This window comes from Cynocephalus volans, chromosome 6 (assembly GCF_027409185.1).
Source record: "Cynocephalus volans isolate mCynVol1 chromosome 6, mCynVol1.pri, whole genome shotgun sequence".
Taxonomy (NCBI): Eukaryota; Metazoa; Chordata; class Mammalia; order Dermoptera; family Cynocephalidae; genus Cynocephalus; species Cynocephalus volans.
This window is the reverse complement of record NC_084465.1, coordinates 111,358,606-111,379,393: the sequence shown is the minus strand read 5'-3', so window position 1 is coordinate 111,379,393 and position 20,788 is coordinate 111,358,606. Positions and strand designations below refer to the sequence as shown.

The 20,788-nt window shown below is 43.9% G+C and overlaps 1 protein-coding gene across 2 annotated transcripts in view; it reads left to right on the top strand.

The window, feature by feature from the left end:
* Positions 1–20,474, top strand: part of SYT17 (synaptotagmin 17) — an 80,569-nt gene extending 60,095 nt beyond the window's left edge. The window contains exon 8 of one of the 2 annotated variants that reach the window (XM_063100911.1): positions 20,278–20,474. In XM_063100911.1, the coding sequence (XP_062956981.1) occupies positions 20,278–20,474 (197 nt within the window). Of the gene's footprint in view, positions 1–6,555; positions 6,564–20,277 lie in introns of those variants that run through there. The other variant, XM_063100912.1, reaches the window with a different exon arrangement.
* The last annotated feature ends 314 nt before the right edge of the window (positions 20,475–20,788 follow it).

Genomic DNA, 20,788 nt, shown 5'->3' with positions numbered 1-20,788 from the left:
ATCTTAAATATTCATTTTGGGTTCCAGTGGCAGCCTTTGAAGACCAGGCCAGCTGCCAGGGCTCCTGGGGATTTTATTCCATTTGAATGGCTGGTTAATGATTTCTGTGCTTTGCGAATGGAGCCTCATTGCAGGCAGATCCCCAGGGGGAGGGCATCAGGGAGCTGAGGTTTTATCCTGCTACACATGTCCCTGCAGGGCCCGAAGGCCAGGTTTCAGGCGTGCTTTCTGCCTCAGTGCTGGAAGTGATAGTGGGTCTGCAGCCGCAGCCAGCGTCTGTGTATGGAATAAAATCAGACACCAAGAGTGTCCTTTCCAGACATGCCTTCTGCTCACTTCCTCGCCCTGGCTTCACCAACCCAGAGCTGCCAGTCAGCAGGAGAAGGTTTAACCTTTAAAATGCCAGGGCCTGCGGGGCACAGGCTATAGTGTCACCTGTCTGCCGACATTTAGAGGAAACCTTTTGTGGTAGTGAAAATAGCTTTGGCTTAGAAATCAGAAGACCAGACTCTCAGGGCTCAGTTGCTGTATCATTTTGAGCAGAACCTTTTCATCTCTTTGAGCTTCTATTTTTCATCTATCAGATGCATATAAAACCTAACTCATGGTGGTTCATGCAGTATTTGACAGTAATGTTAGCAAACACTTATATAGCGCTTCCTAATGCCAGGCTCTGCTGCAGGTGTTTCACATGAATTAACTCATTTAATCCTCCTAGCAACACTATGACATAGCAATCATTATTCTTACCATTTTATGGATGAGGAAGCTGATGGCGTAAGTAGCTTGCCTGAGATCCTGGAGCCAGGATTCAAACCCAGGTTGTCCGGACCAGAATCTAGGCTGGGTAATATTGTCTCAAATATTTACCTAGCCTCTATTCTGTTGCAGTGCTGTGTTAGTTGCTGAAGAAACAGCAGAAAAACGGAAATAATCTATCCTTTCATGATGCTGGCATTCTAGGTGGGGAGAAACAAACAATAAACAAATACATAAATAATAATAGCTTGAGATGACAGAAAGGGCCTGGAGAATTACTTTAAATTGGGTAATAGAAACCGAGAGAGCGCCCACTATGCAAAGATGGGGAGAGGAATAGGCATGTGCAAAGGCCCTGGGGCAGGAATGAGCTTCTTTTGTTCAAAGAAGAGAAAGGAGAGTGTCCAGAACATAGTTAATGAAGGGAGTAAGTTATGCATTGAGGTAAGACACTAGGGGCCATGGTAAGGACCTTAGATGATAAGTATTTATTGAACACCTACTGTGTGCCTAAGGTTGTTAGGCACCAAGGAAACAAGTGAATGAAATGGATGTGGCTCCTGGCTTCAGAAAGGACTGGTGAGATGGCGGGCACACAGGGCTTAGCACATGGCAGATGCTCAGTGGGTGTCATTTTCTCTTTTCCTGTTTGTAAGTCGACATGAAAACTGCTTCCCTGGGTTTCTCCCTCCCCCCACCCTCCACCCTGCCCACTGTATTAGAGCAGGACAGAATATAGTTGGCTTCTAATGAAAATTGCTTTTAGATACAGCCTTAGGCAAGGGCATTATTTACCAAGCAAAATGAGTGGGTGGGTAGTGGGCAAAAGGGCACGGCTTCCCCTCTAACTTCCTGAACAGATGCCCCACACTGGTCAGGGAAGGGTCTTTGGGGTCTCATTGTTGGTCACCTCCTTTAGGGTCCTGAGTTTCAGAACAGGACCAGCAGTCAGGAACACTGTCTGCTGACTTGGCTGCTGAGGTTCCCATTATGTGTCTGCTTTGAGATTTTATTCTGCTTAATTTTACTGGGGCTGGAGAAGCAGGACAGGCAGCCTGTGATGATTCTTAGGTGGGTTCCTCTTCCATCCTTGTTCAAGGTCACCCTCCTTGGGTAAGCAGGGGCCAGGACACTTAAGATATGCCTGGACAACCTTATGATGAAATGAGGGTCTTTAGTCTCATTACAAGAGGTGTCCCTAAAACCCAATGAGTCCTTAAGACATTTGAGGACCAGGGCAGATCATACTTGTCCAAGTTACCGAGTGTGGCTTGGAAAAGAAGACACAGAAGGGATCACGGGAAGGGCTCCTAACTTGTGGGGCAGGAATTCAGTAGTAGCTCTTTGTCCACTAATAATAATAGCCAACACTTATTAAAGGTTTACCATCCTCCAGCACTGTCCCAAGCTCTTTGTATTGTGCAGTCTCAGTTGACCTCACAACAACCAAATGGGGTAGGTACTATTATTATCCCATTTTACAGGGGAGGAAACTGAAGCTCAGAGAGCTCAAGAGACTTGCTAAAAAGTCATTGTATTAGTTAAGGTAAGGCTAGCTGCTGTAATAGATCGACCACCAGGTTTTGTGGTTTGACACCATAGAAACTTATTTCTTACTCACACAATAGTCATTTGCAGGTCTTTTCCGGAGTGGCCTTCTTCACAGTGATTCAGTGTCCCAGGCTCCTTCTGTCTCGTGGCTCTGCCATCTTCTCAGGCCTTGGAAGGTTTCACCTCCAGCTGGTGGGGGATGGGGGGGAGTTGAGGGTGGCATGGAATGTTTTAATGGGCCAGTCCTGGAAGTAACGTACAATCATTTCCTGTTCCACTCACATTCGGTTGGCTGGAACTCCCCGCAGGGATGTGTAGCCTGTGCCCTGAACAAACTCACTCTGCTGCTTCCCTGAGCACTTGTTGCCTCTGAGTTCATGGTCAAGGCCAGCAGTGGGGGAGTCCCACAACACCAAGTTCCGGGCTGGCAATAGCATGGAATTCCTTTTGGCTGGCAAGTCTCAGGCACCTGCTGACTTATGGAAGCAGTTAGGTCAGTGGTTCTCAAGCTTGGATGATTGCCTCCCCCAGGGGACATTTGGCAATGCCTGGAGGTATTTTTGGTGTTTCCAACCCAGAGAATGCTACTGTTATCTAGCAGGTAGAGGCCAGGGATGAAGCTAAACATCCTACAATTCACGGACAGCCCCTCACAACAAAAAAACGATCTGGCCCCTAAGGTCTATGGTGCCAAGGTTAAGAAACCTGAGCTAGAACAGTGTCATTCTGTCGATCTCCTGGAGTTTACAGCATGCGGTGGTGACCTCCACGAGGGGTGGAGAAGGGCAGGTTGATAAGGGCTCAGAGCCTATCAGCTCCTGTTCTGCACCTGTTTAAGGCTCATTTACTCTCCTTGTAGCATTTAACCTCTCATCACTCCCAGTAGTTTCTCTTTAGCTGCCTGAGTGGGAAGAATTCGGGGCAGAGCACGTTGAGTGAATCTGTGCTTGTCTGTGTAGATATTTCAATGCTTCCCTGTCTCTGCCCATAAAAACTTGTGCAAACAGAAATGTCTTGTTCTGCAAACAAGCCCCATTCCCCCAGGTAACATGTCCTGGGCAGATGGACTGCAGCTCAGCCTAGCCAGAGGGAGGTCTTGGGAAGATGAACAGAGAATGCCACCTGCATGTGGTGACATGAAGAGGTTACCCGGGAAGGAGGAGCACTGATGGTTTTTAATATTGTTATTATAAAAGATATATATTTCTACATACTGTGTGTACGTGTGTATATATGCATATACATACATATGAGGGTACTTCAAAAAATTCATGGAAAGATTCATATTATCTCTTAATTCTGTTTCTCCACTAACCTTTTGAAGTACTCTCATAGTATACATATTATTTAGATATAATTTATATATTTTATTTTATATGTATGTATTATGTAATATTTCTGTAAATATATCAATGTTATTAATATAGCGATAATAAAATTAATGAACCTATATCAATTAATAAATATTTGTATATATAAAATATATAAATTTATACATATATATGTGCAAAACCATAAAAGGGAGGAGTAGAATAAAAAGTAAAAGTCCCTAATTTCCCCTACTTAGAGGTAACAACTTTTAAAAATTGACTGTCGCCACCTTCCAGGAATGTATGCACTCACATGTATATGCATGTAGGTATGTGTGTATATGTATGTGGGCACTTATGTGTGTGCACATGCATGTATCTCCACATTCTTTTATTAGCATCAAAATATATATATGTTTCTGCAACTTACTCTTTTCACTTAGTATATCTGGGACATTTCTCCTTATTAGCATGTATTTATTCATTCAACAAATATTTATGAGTACCTCTTATGAGCCAGGCCCTGTGGATACAACAGTGAACAAATTAGACAAAAATCCCGGTGTCATCAGGTTAATACTTGAATGCAGGAAGACAGGCCATATAAGAAACAAATAACTGAATTATGCAGTTTAGAGATGGTGTCATGTGCTAAGGAGAAAAAAGAAGTAGAGAAAGGAGATCGAGGGGGAAGGGGTTGATTTTTTTCAAAGGGTGGCCAGGGAAGGCCTCATGGAGGAGAAGGTGCCCTTTGAGCCAAGATGTGAAGGAGATCAGAGATGTGCCATGTGGATGTTGTAGAAACGCATTCCAGGCAATGGGAACAGCAGATGCAAAGAGATCACGTGGCTGGTGTAGAGAATAGAACCTCTAATTATTATTAATAACTTCCATTAAGTCAATGAGTTGAAGAATAATTTATGTAATGAGTCTCCTGTTGGCAAACATTGAGGTTAATTCCTTTTTGTTTGTTCTTAACAGTTAGATACCTTATTGGAGTAAACATCCTCACACATATTTCTTTGCAGATGTGTCCAAGTGTACCATGAGCTAAAATGCTAGCAGTGGGATTCCTGGGTCAAAGCATATAGTTTTGTCAGTTTTGATAGCTATTGTCAAAATTTGAAGTCCAGGAAAAAAAGCGGCACAATTTTTACTTCTTCTTGAAGCATGCGATTGAAACAGATGACTTGGACAAATGTTTTAGCGCCTCTGTTGCCCAGGGAGATCTCAACTCCTGCCCCCCAAGATTCTTGCAATGATAAAATAAGCAAGCTTTGAAAATTCTTAAGTTCTGAACAACCATGAGGTGACATTTTAATCATTCCTCTTTACCTTTAAAAAGCACTTTTTAAATTATTTAAAAATTTGCCTCAGATTTGATTTTAGTTTTCATTTCTTATTTGGCATAGACAAAGCAGTTCCACACTGGTTGCTGCCTTCAAAAATCTGTGCTATGGGGGTTATTTTATTTTTTTTTTGTAATGAAATGAGTAGAAAAGTGATAAATGGATTTCATCAAGATTTAAAACTTTTGTTCTTGAACAGACATAGTTAAGAAAATAAAAAGGCAAGCCACACCCCAAGAGAAATCTTTTGCAAAACATATATCAACAAAGAGCCTGAATCCAGAATATATAAAGAGGTCTTGTAACTGAATGAGATGAACAGTTCACACGCCAATAAAAAATGGGCAAAAGATTTGAAAAGGCACACTTCACAAAAGAGGATACCCAGATGGCAAAGCATCACATGAAAAGATGCTGCTCTTCATTAATCATCAGAAACACATATTAAAACCACAGTAGGATAACACTGCACACCCCCTAGTACAGCTAAGTTTAAAAGACTGAAAATACCAAGTGTTGACAAGGATGTGGAGCAACTGGAATTCTCATGCATTTCTGGTGAGAATGCAAGGTGCTACAGCCACTTTGGAAAACAGTTATGAAAGTGACTTATACGGTAAAATATACATATACCACACAATCCAGGAATTCTACTTCTAGGTATTTACCCAAGAGAAATGAAAATATATGTCCACAAAAAGATCTTGTACATAGATACTCTTAGAAACGTTATTTGTAATAGCCCCCAAAGTGGAAACACTCCAAATGTCCATCAACTGGTGAAAGGATAGACAAATTGTGATATATCCATGCATTAGAATATTACTCAGCAATAAAAAGGAATGAAATATTAATACATGTAACATGTACCCATGGATGAATCTCAAAGACATTATGCTAAGTGAATGCAAACGACTATATGCATATACTGTATGATTCCATTTTTATGGAATTCTAGTAAAGGCAAAACTATAGTGAAAGAAAACAGCTGAGAGGGAACTACTTGGATTTAGGACCTGCTTGGGTCAGGTAGGGGAGGGAAGGAACTTTTTTTAGGGAGAGAGAATGATTCTATCTTGAGTATGATAGTATTTACATGATTACATACAGTGATGAAAATTCATCTAATTGTACACTTGAAAATGAATGGATTTTGTCCTATGTAAATAATATCTTAATTAACAAAACCAAAGGGAAATTTTTAAAAAATGAAACAAGTGGATATAAGTGGCTTCAATTTGCATCTCTCTGCTGACTAATGGTGTGGAACATCTTTTCAGCTGCTTTTTATGTGGAAAGAGGAAGGCACTAAAGGTGGGAGGATGCTCTGAGTGGGATCCAGTGTACACATTGGTCCAAGCACAGTTGAACCTTTTGTTTGGTGTTGCGAGTAGACAGGATTCTGGACCCTTCAGTTCAGGCCTAGGATGGTGTTTCTGGCCATGTGTCGTCTGGTTATTGTGGTCACAGGGATAACCTGGCAGGACCCACAGACGGCTCCTGGCCATCTATCCAGGTAGTCTTATTTTGTTCATTTCTTTGTCCCTGATGGTTCTCCAAGTTCTTCTTGCTTTAGGATCCAACAGCCACATGACCAGCCTGTGAACTGAGTAGTCACACAATTCCTGGGGTCATCAGTCCTTGGGTACCCCAACCTGGAAATGGATATTTCTGTGGCATAAGCGAGCCAAGAAAGGCTATAAAACTAGGATGACTGAGTTGTTTCCGTGTCTGGTGGGTTGTATTGGGGGGGGTGCAACATTTTATTAAGAAACTTTGTGAACAGATTGAAATAATTGTTCCGTGAATAACCATATTCCCACCACCTAGATTTTACAATGAACGTTTTGCTGTTTGCTTTATAATACATCTACCCATCCCCCTTCTCATCTCTCAACTCATATTATCATGCATTTCAAAGTCAATTGCAGACATTAGTCCCGTTTGTTTTTGAAAGTCAACTTTTTGTTGAAGTATAACATACATACGGAAACGTGCATCAATCTTAAAGGTACAATTTATGAATTTTCACAGAATAAACACACCCATGTGACCAGTACCCACATAAAGAAACAGAACATTTTCAGAAATTCCCTCTATCCCCTTTCGATTACTACCCTCTCCCCTGGGGTATCCACTATTCTGACTTTTCCCACCATACATTCGTTCTGCCTCTTTTTGACCTTTATGTAAATGGATCCTACCACTTCTTTTGCTCAACATGATCTTCGTGAAATTTATTCATCTAATTGTGTGTAGTTATAGTTTTTCCACTTTCATTTTTGAGCTAGCATTTCCGTATGTGACTCTACCCCAATTTATATATCCATTCTAGAAGTAGGGTGACTTTTAAACACACTAGCATGTGCCCATCAAAATAAGCATCATTTCTTTCAAAAGCATAATTTAGAATGCTACATGTGGCAAGAGGTGAAGTTAAGAGTAGGGACTTACTTACAGGAGGTCATGAGCACCTGAGTTCAAGCCCCAGCTCTACCACTGTACCATGGGCTGGGTTTCAAGTTGCCCTCCACCTATCACTAGGATTTGATGCTTTGTCTTACACTAGGATATGAGACAAATGCCACGTTGACCCACATTATAGGTTAAGAAATAGACTCTGTTGGAGAATAAGGAAAAATTTTATAGGACTAGAAAAGCAGAGGTTTGGATTCCTCCACCCAGCTACCGTCCTTCGGAGAGATGTGCCAGGGCCAGGCATTGCAGGCCTGCAGTATGTGTCTGTGTTCCAGTGCCAGGCCTTGGTGGCCGTCATCCATCCCACCATTTGATAGGCAAGGGAGAGCAGGTGGCCTTGTTGGGGACATCGCCGGTGGTTTAGCATCAGCCAGGTTTGGAGGATTGCAGTTCATATGAAGAGTCTGGGGTGCTAGCTGCCCAGCAACCAGAGACTGTAGGGCCCTTGGGAAATTACAGTCTCTTGTCCCTGGGGAGGTGGGGGGATGGAGGCGAGGAAGCCTTCAGGGTGGAGGGAAGATGGTCCCAGATAGTTCATGGTCCAGCCATCCCTCCTGAGCTCCTGAGATCACTTTCAGACAGTTCTGCTCATTGCACTTACAGCCTGAGCCTCAGTCTCCTTATCTGCAAAGTGGGAGAATATCAGAACCTTCCTCCTAGGTTGCTGTGAGTATCCAATGAGATTGTGCATACGAAGGCCCTCTAACTGTTGGCTGCTGTTCTTTAAGCAACATTACCATTATTCAAAACAAGTCTGAGAATTCTCTTTTGAAATTACCCCCAGAGCCTGCCCAGTATTAAAAGAAAACATAAATAATTGTGGCAGAATTCTTCATCTTTTGAAGTGAAACATGTATTTTTTAACAGCTTAAGTCTGGAAAACTAAGTGGTTCATACAGGTCAAGCTCAGCACACCTTCATTTTTTATTTTTTTAAATCAGAAGTGAGGCATCATTCTCAAGAAATGAGGCTGCTTTCTTTGAGTGTTTTTAAGGGTTTTAAAGTGTTTTTAAGTTAAAAACCTTTTAACTTAAGGTTTGCATAAGGATACTTGCCCTAGACCACTGGCCGCACATTAGGGCCACCTGGAGAAACTTTTTAAAAATACAGATGCCTGGGTGCCACCTCCAGAGATTGTATCAATTGGCCAGGGATCTCCCCTCCCCCATCATCATAGTTTTAAAAAGCTCCCCAGGTGATTGTCATGTGCAGTTCAGCTGGGAACAAAGCTAAACTCCAGCACGTATCAGAATCACTCAGAGATTTGTTAAAACAAATTTCTGGGCCCCCTCCCCAGAGTTTTTGATTTGATAGATCTGGGTGGGCCTGAGAACTTGCATTTCTACCAAGTTTCTAGGTGATGTTGATACTGCTGGTCTGGGGATCACACTTGGAGAACTGCTGCTCTAGATAGACTAGAGGTTAGCCAACTATGGCCCACTTCCTATTTTTGTAAATAAAGTTTTATTGGAACACAGCCATGCTCATGCATCAACATATTCTCTTTGACCAGCAGCAAAGTTGACCACTTGTGACAGAGACCGTAGGTGGCCTGCGAAGCCTATAATATTTACTGTCTGTTTCTTTATGGGAAAAGTGTGACTACCCTGGCCCTAGAGTAACACCTCTGGACTCTCTTTCAATCCTTTATCCACTCCTCCCAGGGATAATTAACTTGTCTGACTGGGAACATGGTGAGTTTGTATCTAGAGATCCCCCGTCCTCTGACAGATGGGGTGATGGTGTTCAGGGTCTCCTTGCCACCCTCCTCTCTTGGGTACCTGCTTGCTCACAGTAGTCACCATTCTTAGTGAGCCTGCTGGTCAGGCTTCACCCTGCAGGGAAAAGACCTACACAGTTGTGATCAGAGAAGTTTAATTCAAGGAGAGCAAATAGTAGGGTCAGGCCCCTGTCTGCAATCCAGCTCAGCCAGGAGTCCAACTGATATTTGGATTCTGCATCTCACCTGACTGCGTGTGAGAATCACCTGGGGAGCATTTGAAAAACGCTGGCATGCAGTCCCGCACTGCCAAATCAACCGATCAACCGAACCCCCAGGCACTGAGGGGGGAAGATTTGATTCATTATTCCCTGAAACTTCAACAGGTATCTTGCAACGAGCTCTGGAGACAGTTTGTAGTGAACATTTCCCCCAAAGCCATGCCAGCATCTCTGAAACAAATGTACAAAGATGATCCTCATTCCAATATATAAATTTGGGTCGTTCATGTAAAAACAAGCACATTGCTTTATAGTCACCTTTAAATGCTTCCTCCTAGATGGTGTGATTCACACACAGATCTGAAAGTGATTCTTCAACCCATATGTTGACTTAATAAACGCAGGCTCCACGTGGCTCAGTCTCCACATGGAGGCATAAAAAAGTGGTCCAACAGCCCCAAAGAACTTTAAAAGAAATTTCAGTCTTGACTTCCATCTCTTGAGGAAGGAGAAAGAGATCTAATTCATAAGCCACATCAACATTTCTCAGAAGTCTCTTCCTCCACGCCCCTATTTTCTCTCACCCTGAATTTGCTCTGGAATTTCTTCTATGCTGAATGCCCAGGCCCTCGCTAGCTCAACTGAGGTGACTTCTCTCCTGCCCCCTCCCAAGTCTCCTAGCTCCTTGTCCCTGTAGATCTGCATAGCTTCTTGAGTCTCCGTGGCTTTCCTTTGGGAATGTAATCAGGGCGGGAATCTGGTATAAATGGAGGGAAATTCCATCATTCATTCTTTTCCCTTAAGTCAGGGTATAGGGCTAGGGCTGGAAGAATAATTCCAACTTTCTCTAACTCCAATAGAGTGACACCTTTCTCTGCATGTCCTCCTGGTAGGCGATACTGTTTTACATTAACCACACATCTTGGCTTGGGTAACACCTGTGGGTCATGTTTACCATATCCTCGTAACACAGGCTTTACTGTCTGTATTCCCTTAAGTCAGGGTATAGGGCTAGGGCTGGAAGAATAATTCCAACTTTCTCTAACTCCAATAGAGTGACACCTTTCTCTGCATGTCCTCCTGGTAGGCGATACTGTTTTACATTAACCACACATCTTGGCTTGGGTAACACCTGTGGGTCATGTTTACCATATCCTCGTAACACAGGCTTTACTGTCTGTATTCGCAGCCAAAACTCTCCAACTGTTGTTTGCAAGTGCAAACCATAAAGTACATCCATACCCAAGATGTATTCAGCTACTGGGGATATATATACAGTATATACACGAGGGGGCAATCATCCTATGCTCAGTGGCAATGACACAGCTTTGACCTCAATAGTTTGTCCTCCATAGCCATCTACATGAACTGTGGCCCCTGGAAACCTATCTGGATTGCCATATATCAGGCTACATTCTGCACCTGTATCCACCAACGCCAAAACACACTGCACATTTGTCCTTGACCAATTTATTGCCAATTCAACATGAGGCCTCCGGTCCTCGCCTGCCCTCAAAAGACTAGTACCGTGGCCTGCTCCCTATTCGAAATTGAACATTTCATCCGCCTCCTCAGGAGCAACCAAAAAATCCTTTAAATCCACTGAACGGACCTTGCTACCTGTTTCTGGACGTTTAGTGAAATGCTGTTCAGGGCGCAATTGCTGCCACAAGGCAAACAGAACTGCATTTGGCACCCAGTCAATTTTCTTGCTATCAACCCCTGCTGTAGGCAAGTCAAGCCATGTCTGCTTATGGCTGGTCTTGCTTGGTCCCCTCGGGATAAAATCCTGAGCATTTCTTGGGGGGTTGGTCTTAACCACCTTTTGGACCCCTTTTGCTTGTCTCCTATCCTCCACTTCACCCCAGCTGGCTATCATGGTTGTTACTTCATGTATAGGACGACCAATGTATGGGGCCAGTATGGCCATCAGCGACCCAAAGGACATTGACGGGGCATTTTGCAACACTATGTCTCTCATGCTGCCTGTAACACTTTCATCATCCGCCCATGGGTGTTCACATTAAACATGGACTGCCACGTCCCTAGTTCCCAAACTATTTGAACCAACTCAGCATATGTTTGCCATTTACTAACAATTTTGGGCAGTTCTCCAGCATTTGCCCACATGGTTCAGGCAGCTGCATTCACCCATTTCATTGAGGAGTGATTACCTGGCCCTTGTGTGTATCTATGGCTGTTCTATAGCCACTGCCTCAGGGACGGGTGCATGGTGATGGAGGTCAAGTCTTCCATGTCCTCACCAGAGCATATCACACTCTCCACCCCTAGGTCCCATAACCTCAGCAGCCAAGCAGCCAGGGCTGTCCCCTGTTTTGGCTGAAACTGTCTCCCCAAGTCCACTAATTCAACCCAGGTATATGGGACATAGGTGGTGAATTGGGTCACCTGTGGATTGCCCACTACTTGTCCACCCAGTCCCATAGGCTGCTTGGGTTTCACTTTCTGATGCACGACAGGTTGTGCCTGGAGACACACAGTCTCCCCCAACTCACCACTGGGTTTGTCATCCTCCCTGGAGTGAAAGACAGGAGTGGCCAGTTGCTGCACATCATCCTCCAGGACAATTGTCTACGCTTCCAACAACTCTGGTTTCTTCAAGTCTCGATCAGTTTGCAGCATAGTGAGCAGTAGCCAGGCTCCGGTCAGCAGAAAAGTGGCCACCGGGCACCACATACTCAAGGACAGCCACACTTCCTCCCCCTCCCGAGGGGCTCTCCACTGTAGTGCCTGGTCTATGCTGCCTTGTAGTATATAGTGAGCAGCAACCAGATCCCGATCAACAGGAAAGTGGCCACAGGGCACAACATATTCAAAAGTAGCCACATTTCCTCCTCCTCCCAAGGGCTTCTGGCTCCTGTACCTGCTCAGCATCCTGCTGACTATGCCAGTTGTAAAGCTAGGACTAGGGCCTGAAGCTCACAGACCCCTCAAGCCCATTCACAAACCCTTCACATGCAGGTCTATGAGCTAGGTAACAGGAAAATGTCCTTGGAGCCTTGGTTGAAGAAAGAATAGTCTTTATTCAGCACACACACGTCTAAGAGCTAGGCTGTCCAAAGGGAAACTGAGCAGCTGCCAGCAAAGAAAACGTGCTCTATTTTTAGATGCGAGCTCTCCCAAGCTTCTGCTTCATACTCTGAAGAACACACAAGAATAGCAACAAGCTAAAAGTACCCAGGCACACATGTGCACTAACTCCATCCCCACACAACTTGTTTACAAAGAATGTGCTGCACCACTCCCAACTGGACCCGAGGCAAGGGGGCCTGACTAAACTACTCTATTTTCCTCACACAGGGTTTTTCAAGCTCAGCACTTGTTGACATTTTGGGCTGGATTATTCTTGGTTGTGGGGGGCTGTCCTGTGCATTGTAGGTTGTTTAGTGGCAACCCTGTGCTCTCCCCACTACATGCCAGTAGCACCCCTCCATCCAGGGTGTGACAATAAAAAACGTCTCCAGACATTGCCAAATTGGTGAGGGGAGAGAGGGGCAAACTGGCCCCAATTGAGAATGACCTCATTAAAGAACTCAGCAATTCACTTTAAGCCAGTATAGCCTGCAGATCCAAGCAGAGGGGGCCTCTGCTTGGGCCCTGTTCTTTAAGTGGGGTGAGGGGTCCACAGGCAAGGAGTCCATGGAATGAAGAGTCCAAGGTGTCAAGGAGCCCATGTCTACCTTTCTGGGTCATCTCTGTGTACTGGGATCTCAGAATTTCTCAACCAGAAGGCCCCAGTCTGTCCAGAGCCTGCTCAGGGCTCTTCTGGGTCCATCCTCAGGAAGGTGGGCTGTGATGCCAGTTCATGCCCACTAGGCCCAAGGAGATAATAAAATGGAGATAACAGTAGTACTTACCTCATGGGGCTGTTGTGTGGGTTAAATAATTTAGTGTACTGGAAGCCCATAGAACAGGGGCTGGTAGCTGATAAACACTATGTAAGTGTTAGGTGCTATTATGATATTTTTCCTATCAGTGGTCCCTAAACATAAGACAACTTCCTTCCTTATCTGCTGCTTGACCAAAGAAGTCACTAGAGGCAAACCCGACTGCACCGACTCCTAGACAGAGGAGGTCTCAACCTCACACCTCTTGGTGTGAGGGTCTCCAACTTGGAAGGCTTTCATGGGATTGTCTGGGGCCACTCTGACCTTTGGCACCTTTTGTCTCACATGTGGGTCGAGGATCTAACTCCCCTTCAGGCACACACAGGTACAACAGATCTCTACCCCTCATCTCGTCCTTGCCACATGTGAGGGTCAAGGGGTGGGAGGAATGGGTGAGACTATTCTTTTTTGAGATAAGAAAAGGAGAAATAATGCTGAGCTTTTGGTTTTCATTCCTATTGTGCCACATGCTGGCTAGGTCACCTTGGAAAGTCAACCTCTTAACCCCTCTGAGCCTGGAACAAAATGGGAATAAAAAGAGTATCTTCCCTAATGAGGTTGTGGTGTGGCTTTAAGTTTGAAAAAAAAAATAAGGACACAGAGTGCTTTACTCAGTACCTAGTACACAGAACTCAGGATTCGGTGTAGCTGATTTTTAATTATTATAATATGGTTATCTAAATTGTCATTATGACTGTTGGAAGCAAAAACACGGAGAAAAAAGTTCTGTCCAAGCATCTGCTGTGAATCACAAAATGAGCCAAGAAATCTTGAAAAACATCACCCTTAAGTCGTGGATGAAACGTCTTCAAACCAGAGAAATGTCATAGCTGAAAGGGGCCTTAAAACCTTCTTATTCCCACCTGTTGTATAAATGGGGAAACCAAGGCTCAGGAGAGGGATATGATCTGTCTTGTCTTGAAGAAAAACCTGAAACAGCTTCTAGGTTTCAGAAAGAATTAAAAAGAGGGAAGCTGTAGATTGAGAAAGTTTTGCAAAAGTTGAGGAGACCTCCTGCGTTTGGTTGTGTCCTACCTGGCCTGTGGGGAGGAAGGGAGAAGGGAGGACAGGGTCTGGGACTTCAGGTAACTCATGAACATCCTGATGGAATGTGGAGATCCCTCCTCGGTGACAAATTAGGAAAGACTATTAAATAGACTAAGACCAGCCTTGACGGCTTAGTGCATTTTTTCAGAAATAGGGGAGCAGCTTAACCCAGCACTCAAGATAGGGATCTCAGGGGACAGAGATGAGTGTGAGGTTCGGGCCATACCTACACAGTGTGCTGCCGGGCTCACAGCTGCATATGGGGGGCAGGGAGAGCCTGGAGCACAGATGCACGTCCTTCATCACCATGTGAACCCAACGTGCAAAACGGGGGGAGCTGTCTGCTCCTGCTGGTAAATCAGTTTTTTTTTTTTTTCTTTTAATTTGCAGTGTTTATCACACCCACATTCTAAGTCATCCAGCTTCCCTTCCAGAACCGGCTGCCTTGGCAAACTAAATTAGCAACAAAACGAGTTTAGCTCTTATGGTGAAGAACAAGCTCATTTGACAGCAAATATCAACATGTGAAAGCCTCAACTTGCCCCTGACTCATTCGGGGCACCTAGATTTTTGACTGGAGCAGTGAGTGGTCTTCCTTCGCCTCTCTGGACCTCAGTCTCCACAGCTGTGAAATGGGCTCGTGATAGCAATTGCCTTCTAGCAGTAGTTCTCAATGGAAGGGGGGATTGTGCGTTTGGCCGTGTCTGGAGATATTTTTGGTAGTCACAGCAGAGATGGGGGGTTGCTGCTGGCATTTAGTGGGCAGAGGTCATAGGTGCTGCTAAACATCCTACAGCACTCAGGACAGCCCCTCACAACACAGAATGGTCTGGCCCACAATGTCAATACTGCTGAGGGTGAGAAACCCTGCTCTAGAGGGTGGATGTGTAGATTAAATGAGTAAATCTGTGTGATGTGCCTAGCCCTGGGCCTAACACATAGTAGGTGCTTAATGAAGCAATGCTACCCCCCCATGCTCCTTCAAAGCCTGACCTTAGGGCTGGCCCGTGGCTCACTCGGGAGAGTGTGGTGCTGATAACACCAAGGCCACGGGTTCGGATCCTTATATAGGGATGGCCAGTTAGCTCACTTGGGAGAGCGTGGTGCTGACAATATCAAGTCAAGGGTTAAGATCCCCTTACTAATCTTTAAAAAAAATTTCTAAAAACAAAGCCGGACCTTTGGGCCCTGGTGGGTGCCTCTCATCTACTTTTGTTTTCCTAGTCGTGTTTCCCCAACCTGAATTGCCATGGTGAATGAATGGCACCATTAAAGTAGACAGGTGTGTTGATAATTCTTTACAGGTAAGTTGGGTCCAAAATTCCAGAAAGTGGAATAGGCAGGGTATGTCCATACACTGTCTGAAGTTGGGAACTGGACTCTGAGGTACTTTCCTGTCCCCGGAGGGTGACCCTCTGAGACCGTAGCCTTCAGGGTGCTAGACACCCATCGAGGTTAGGGAGAGACACAGTGTGACCGGGTACCACAGCAAGTGCTTACGGGAGGTGCTATTCTATAGTCATTGGAGGAGGGGAACTAAAAGTGTTTTGTGGGACTAAATTTTCCATGTACTGGACAGTTTCCCCTTAAACTTTAAAAAAGGCTTAAGAACTTTAACTGTGTTTGATACAAAATTTTCCATATTTCTTTTGTCCCATTAAGCAGAATATCGAGTGTTCTTATGGATTCAAAGACATAATAATAAAAATAAGTTATTACACAGTGAATATCCTGCTGCTCTGTGAAGGAATAAAGGGTCGTTTTCCCCCTTATCACATGGTCCTGTTCTACTGTACTTTTTTTTTTGAGTTCTTGTATCTGTCTGGTAGTGACAATCCACTATATTAATTTAGATTACTCCACATGGAGAAACCAGATGACCAAGTTTATTTGAATTATGTCTAAACCCGTGAAGAGTAAGTAGGTTCTTAGAGAAGGCCCTCTTCATGGATTTTGTGCATAGACTTTTGGACATCTATTCTGATAGATGGTTTAGATACTTTTTGCTTCTGGTTGTTGTGAAATTGCTTCTGGATGACTCAGGTACACTTAGAAAATATACATTGTCCAGTAATCTATTAGTAACTATGTTAAAATGAGTCCCCCATAACAGTCAGTAGGACTATTTGGGGGGATGCCTTACAACAAAATTTTTAGTCGTGTTTCTGAAGAGAAGGAATTTAAGGATATAGTTATAAAGAATTGGCTTCCTTCACTGGTTATTTATTTCAAATACTGTGAGGTTTTTCACCAACCAGGTGGGTGACTTGATTTCCTTATCTATAAAATGGTCCCACTGTTTCTGAGCCCCGTTTTGGATTTTACATGTCTAGGCTTAATGCTCTAGCCTCTCCATCAACACACTCCTTAGAATTTACAGTGATGACAAATCTTGATATTCTCCAGGGCAACTTTTATAATAGAAGTCATTAGTTTTATTCTGCCTCAGCTTATTATAATTTGCAATTTAAATCTTTGATTTTGTAAAACACCGTTAAGATTGCCGTAACTTTACCAAGTGATTTGCAAGTGCTGACGCCTGCCAATTAACTCAGATGGCCATAGCAAGGACTGCTTCCCATCAGAAAGGCTGAATCACATTCAAGCTTCCACGTTTCAAGGGCCAAATAATTCACCAGCCAAGTTACTTTGCAAATTGGGGTAAGAAGCGTAGGATATTAGACTTCCTTTTAGTTTTCTTCCCTTCTGGCGATTTAGATGTGAATTCTCTAATAGCAACTTATTTTTCCTTTGTTTTCTTTCTGAAATAATGTGTACTTGTTACATACTTATATAATACAGAAAGTAGAAATTTCCCTGTTCCCCCCCCCCACCCACCCACCCCTAAGAGAGCTATTCTTAACAGTTTGGTGAACATTCCTTCAGATATTGTCATTTTTTAAAATATATTAACATTCTTTTGAACAAAAAGAGATTGCATTTACATAGACTGTTTTGTAACTTGCTTTTGTCTCCTAGCAATACATGTTGGAGATTTTTCTGTTTCATATATATAGGTCTGTCTAATTTTTAACAGTGACATGGATTTCCATGGTATTATTACATCAGAAATTATCTAATTGGTCCCCTCCAGTCTTAGTTCAGGTGCCTCCCAAAGCCGATCCTAATATAATGACTTGGAGCATGTTGGCTACTAAGGAGGTGGACCCAGGAAGCAGCGATAAGGGAGTGGGAAATGAGACAGGAACAGAAGGCAAACTAATCAAGATGTTTGATGAGTGGGTATCTATAGTTCAGGAGGCCCTCAAAACCAACCTCAGGTTCAGTGGTTCACTATAAGGACTCACAGAACTCAGAAAAGTTGTTATGCTCCGTTTAATACAGTAAAAGGGTACAGACTAAAATCAGCAAAGTGAAAGATTGCCACTATGGTCTGCACGTTTATGGTCCCCCCCACTCCCACCAAAATTTGTATGTTGAATCCTAATCCCTAATATGGTAGTAATAAGAGATGGGGCCCTTGGTGGTGATTAGGTCATGAGGGCCCTACCTTCATGAATGGTTTCAGCAACCTTATAAAAAGGACCCAGAGCACTGCCTTGCTCCTCCCACCATGTGGGAACTCCGTGAGAAGGCACCATCTATGAAGCAGAGAGTGGGTCCTCACCAGACACCCAATCTGCTGGAGCCTTGATCTTGGACTTCAACCTCCAGAACTGTGAGAAATAAATTTCTGTTGTTTATAAGCCACCCAGTTTATGGCATTTTGTTATAGCAGCCCAAACAGCCTAAGATATCAACTTTGCCCTTGTAGCACAAAAGCTGCATTATGCAAAAAAGCACTATGTAAGCAAATGGGTTTGACTGTGTTCCAATAAAACTTTATTTACAAAAGCAGGTGGCAGGCCAGATTTGGTTGGGAGGCTCTCATTTGCCAACCCTTGCTATATAAAATATCCTTGTATGTATATCTTTGTCCATTTGTACAGACAGTTCTTTGGGATAAGTTCCTGTAAGTGAAATTGCTGGATCACAAGTTAGAACATTTTAATTTTGAACAGATACTATGAACATCCCCAAAAGCTTAACCAACTTGTTCTTCCACCAACAGCATGAATGTGATTGAGGTTTCCTTTCTTAAATGCCTTTCCCAAAGAAGTAAAACCTATACTCATCTATGAGGTTTCTACTTTGTCATTTTTGAGATTTGGAGAGGCAGAGGAAGATAGAACATTTTGCTCCCAGAGAAGAAAAACCATGGCACCTGAAATGGCCTCATAATAGTATTTTGTTTTAGATTCTAGGCCCACAGGGAAAAAGACTCTGGGAACTTGTTCTCGTTTGCTGAGATCAAACCTTACACTGCCCACTAGGCCTGGTTCCAAAAGTCCCGAGTGTTACCTATTCAAAAAAATTTTTTTTTCACATGCATCAGAGAGCTTCTTAGCAATGTGCTTTATTAAGCAAAGTTCCTTTCCTAATATTTCCCTTCCTTTGTAAGGGATTGGCATGTAAATGAGATCTACCCATGCATACTGAGCATGTTACCAAATGTACAAAAAATATACATGGTCCAATTTTTCTCCACAGAGCTTACAGGTACTGTTTATTCTTGATAGAGATGATATGGTGTTTCATTTACCCTAGTTCACCCTAAGTCCTTTTGGTTTTTAGACAATGGATGAGGGTTTTGTTCTTCCACTTTTCTTTTTTTTCTCCCATTTTCATCATTTGGAATTCTTGGCATGAACCCCACAGGGGAGAACAGAGGCTCGTCAGCATTCAAGCTCTGTTTTTGGCTGCATATCTTAGCTGGTTTATTTGATAATCGGCATCCCTCCTGGGATCTGGCCTGCCTTTGCACAGCTCACGCTGGGTGAATCTGTGATATTTCCCATTCTGTAGCCCTTCATTTATAACACAGACACAGCCTGCTTTCCCATTAGTGAAATGCATGCCTGGACTACCCACATGCAGATAAAGAATTAGGCGGAACTTGGCCCGGAAGATAAATCAAGTTAACCATCTCATTAGGCTTGAAAGACACAAATTAAGCTTGCATTGAAATTAACAGAAGAGCCTTCCAAAGAGATATTCGGCACAAGGGGTGAAAGAAATTGCCATAGCCATTTCTCTCGGCAAACTTGCCTTCATGTGTGGAACAGAGGAAACATGAGGCCTCTTTCACAAAAGATCAACAGACAGAAATTTAAGATCAAAATAGCAGTAGAAGATTTAGTGAGCACTTACCACGTGCTAGGCACTGTGTGCTGAGAGGTTTACACACATTATTTCATCAAAACCTCACATTGACTTGTGAGATAAAGTGCTACTAAGATGCCTATTTAACCAAAGAGGAAACTGAAGCTCAGAGAGGTTATGTCACTTACCTTGGAAACCCAGAGCTCTGTCAAATGACAGAGCCAGGATTTGCCCCAGGATGTCTGGCCCCATGGCCCATGGTTTAACCTAGTGGTTCTCATCTGGGATGCACTGGCTCTCCAGGGAACATTTGGCCATGTCTGGAGACTTTTTGGATTTCACAGCTGCCAGGGGAGGGGGTGGTACTGCTGCTGGCATCTAGTGGGTAGAGGCCAATGATGCTGCAAACATCCTACAGTGCAGAGGATAGTCCTCCATGTCAACAGTGTTGCAAATGAGAAACTGGTTTAACCACTCAACTGGACTACAGTGACAGCTCGCTGTCCCATTAGAACAATGCATTTATAGAGCTCCGTAGGCAGTGTGGGGAGGCAGTGGGGCATAAGTTTAAAGAGAGGCTCCCAGAAGGATGAGATTGGGAAATCAGGGAATTCTATGAAAAGAAATAAAGTCACCGAAGCGACGACCCTGTGTTTGTGGTTGAGGAATGGGTAGACTAATGGCCTCTGTCTTGTCCCTGCCTCCCCGTTCTGTTTCTGTCCCTCTTTCTTGCCCCCCCCCCCCGCATGTCCTCGTCCCTCTGCTCCCTAGTGTTCGGCCACAACATGAAGAGCAGCAATGACTTCATTGGAAGGATCGTCATCGGCCAATACTCTTCGGGCCCCTCTGAATCCAACCACTGGCGACGGATGCTCAACACCCACCGCACAGCCGTGGAGCAGTGGCACAGTCTGAGGTCGCGAGCCGAGTGTGACCGCGTGTCTCCTGCCTCCCTGGAGGTGACCTGAGGGCAGCCAGACGGCAGCTTTCATTTGTGAAAAAAAAAAGAAAAAGAAAAAAGACAAAAAAAGTCTCACATACCTTCTACAACCACACCTGTGTACACACAACACATAAACACACACACACACACACACACACACACACACACACACACACACACACACACACACACACCCTAAATCCTCTCACAACTGAGAGGAAGCTATTAATCACAAAATGGCGGCCCTCAATGAGCAAGGCCTGAGAACTTTCCGGAAACCCCATCCATATATCACAAGCTGAGCGGGCTCTGCTGTGGGACTTGTTGGCAGTACCTGCT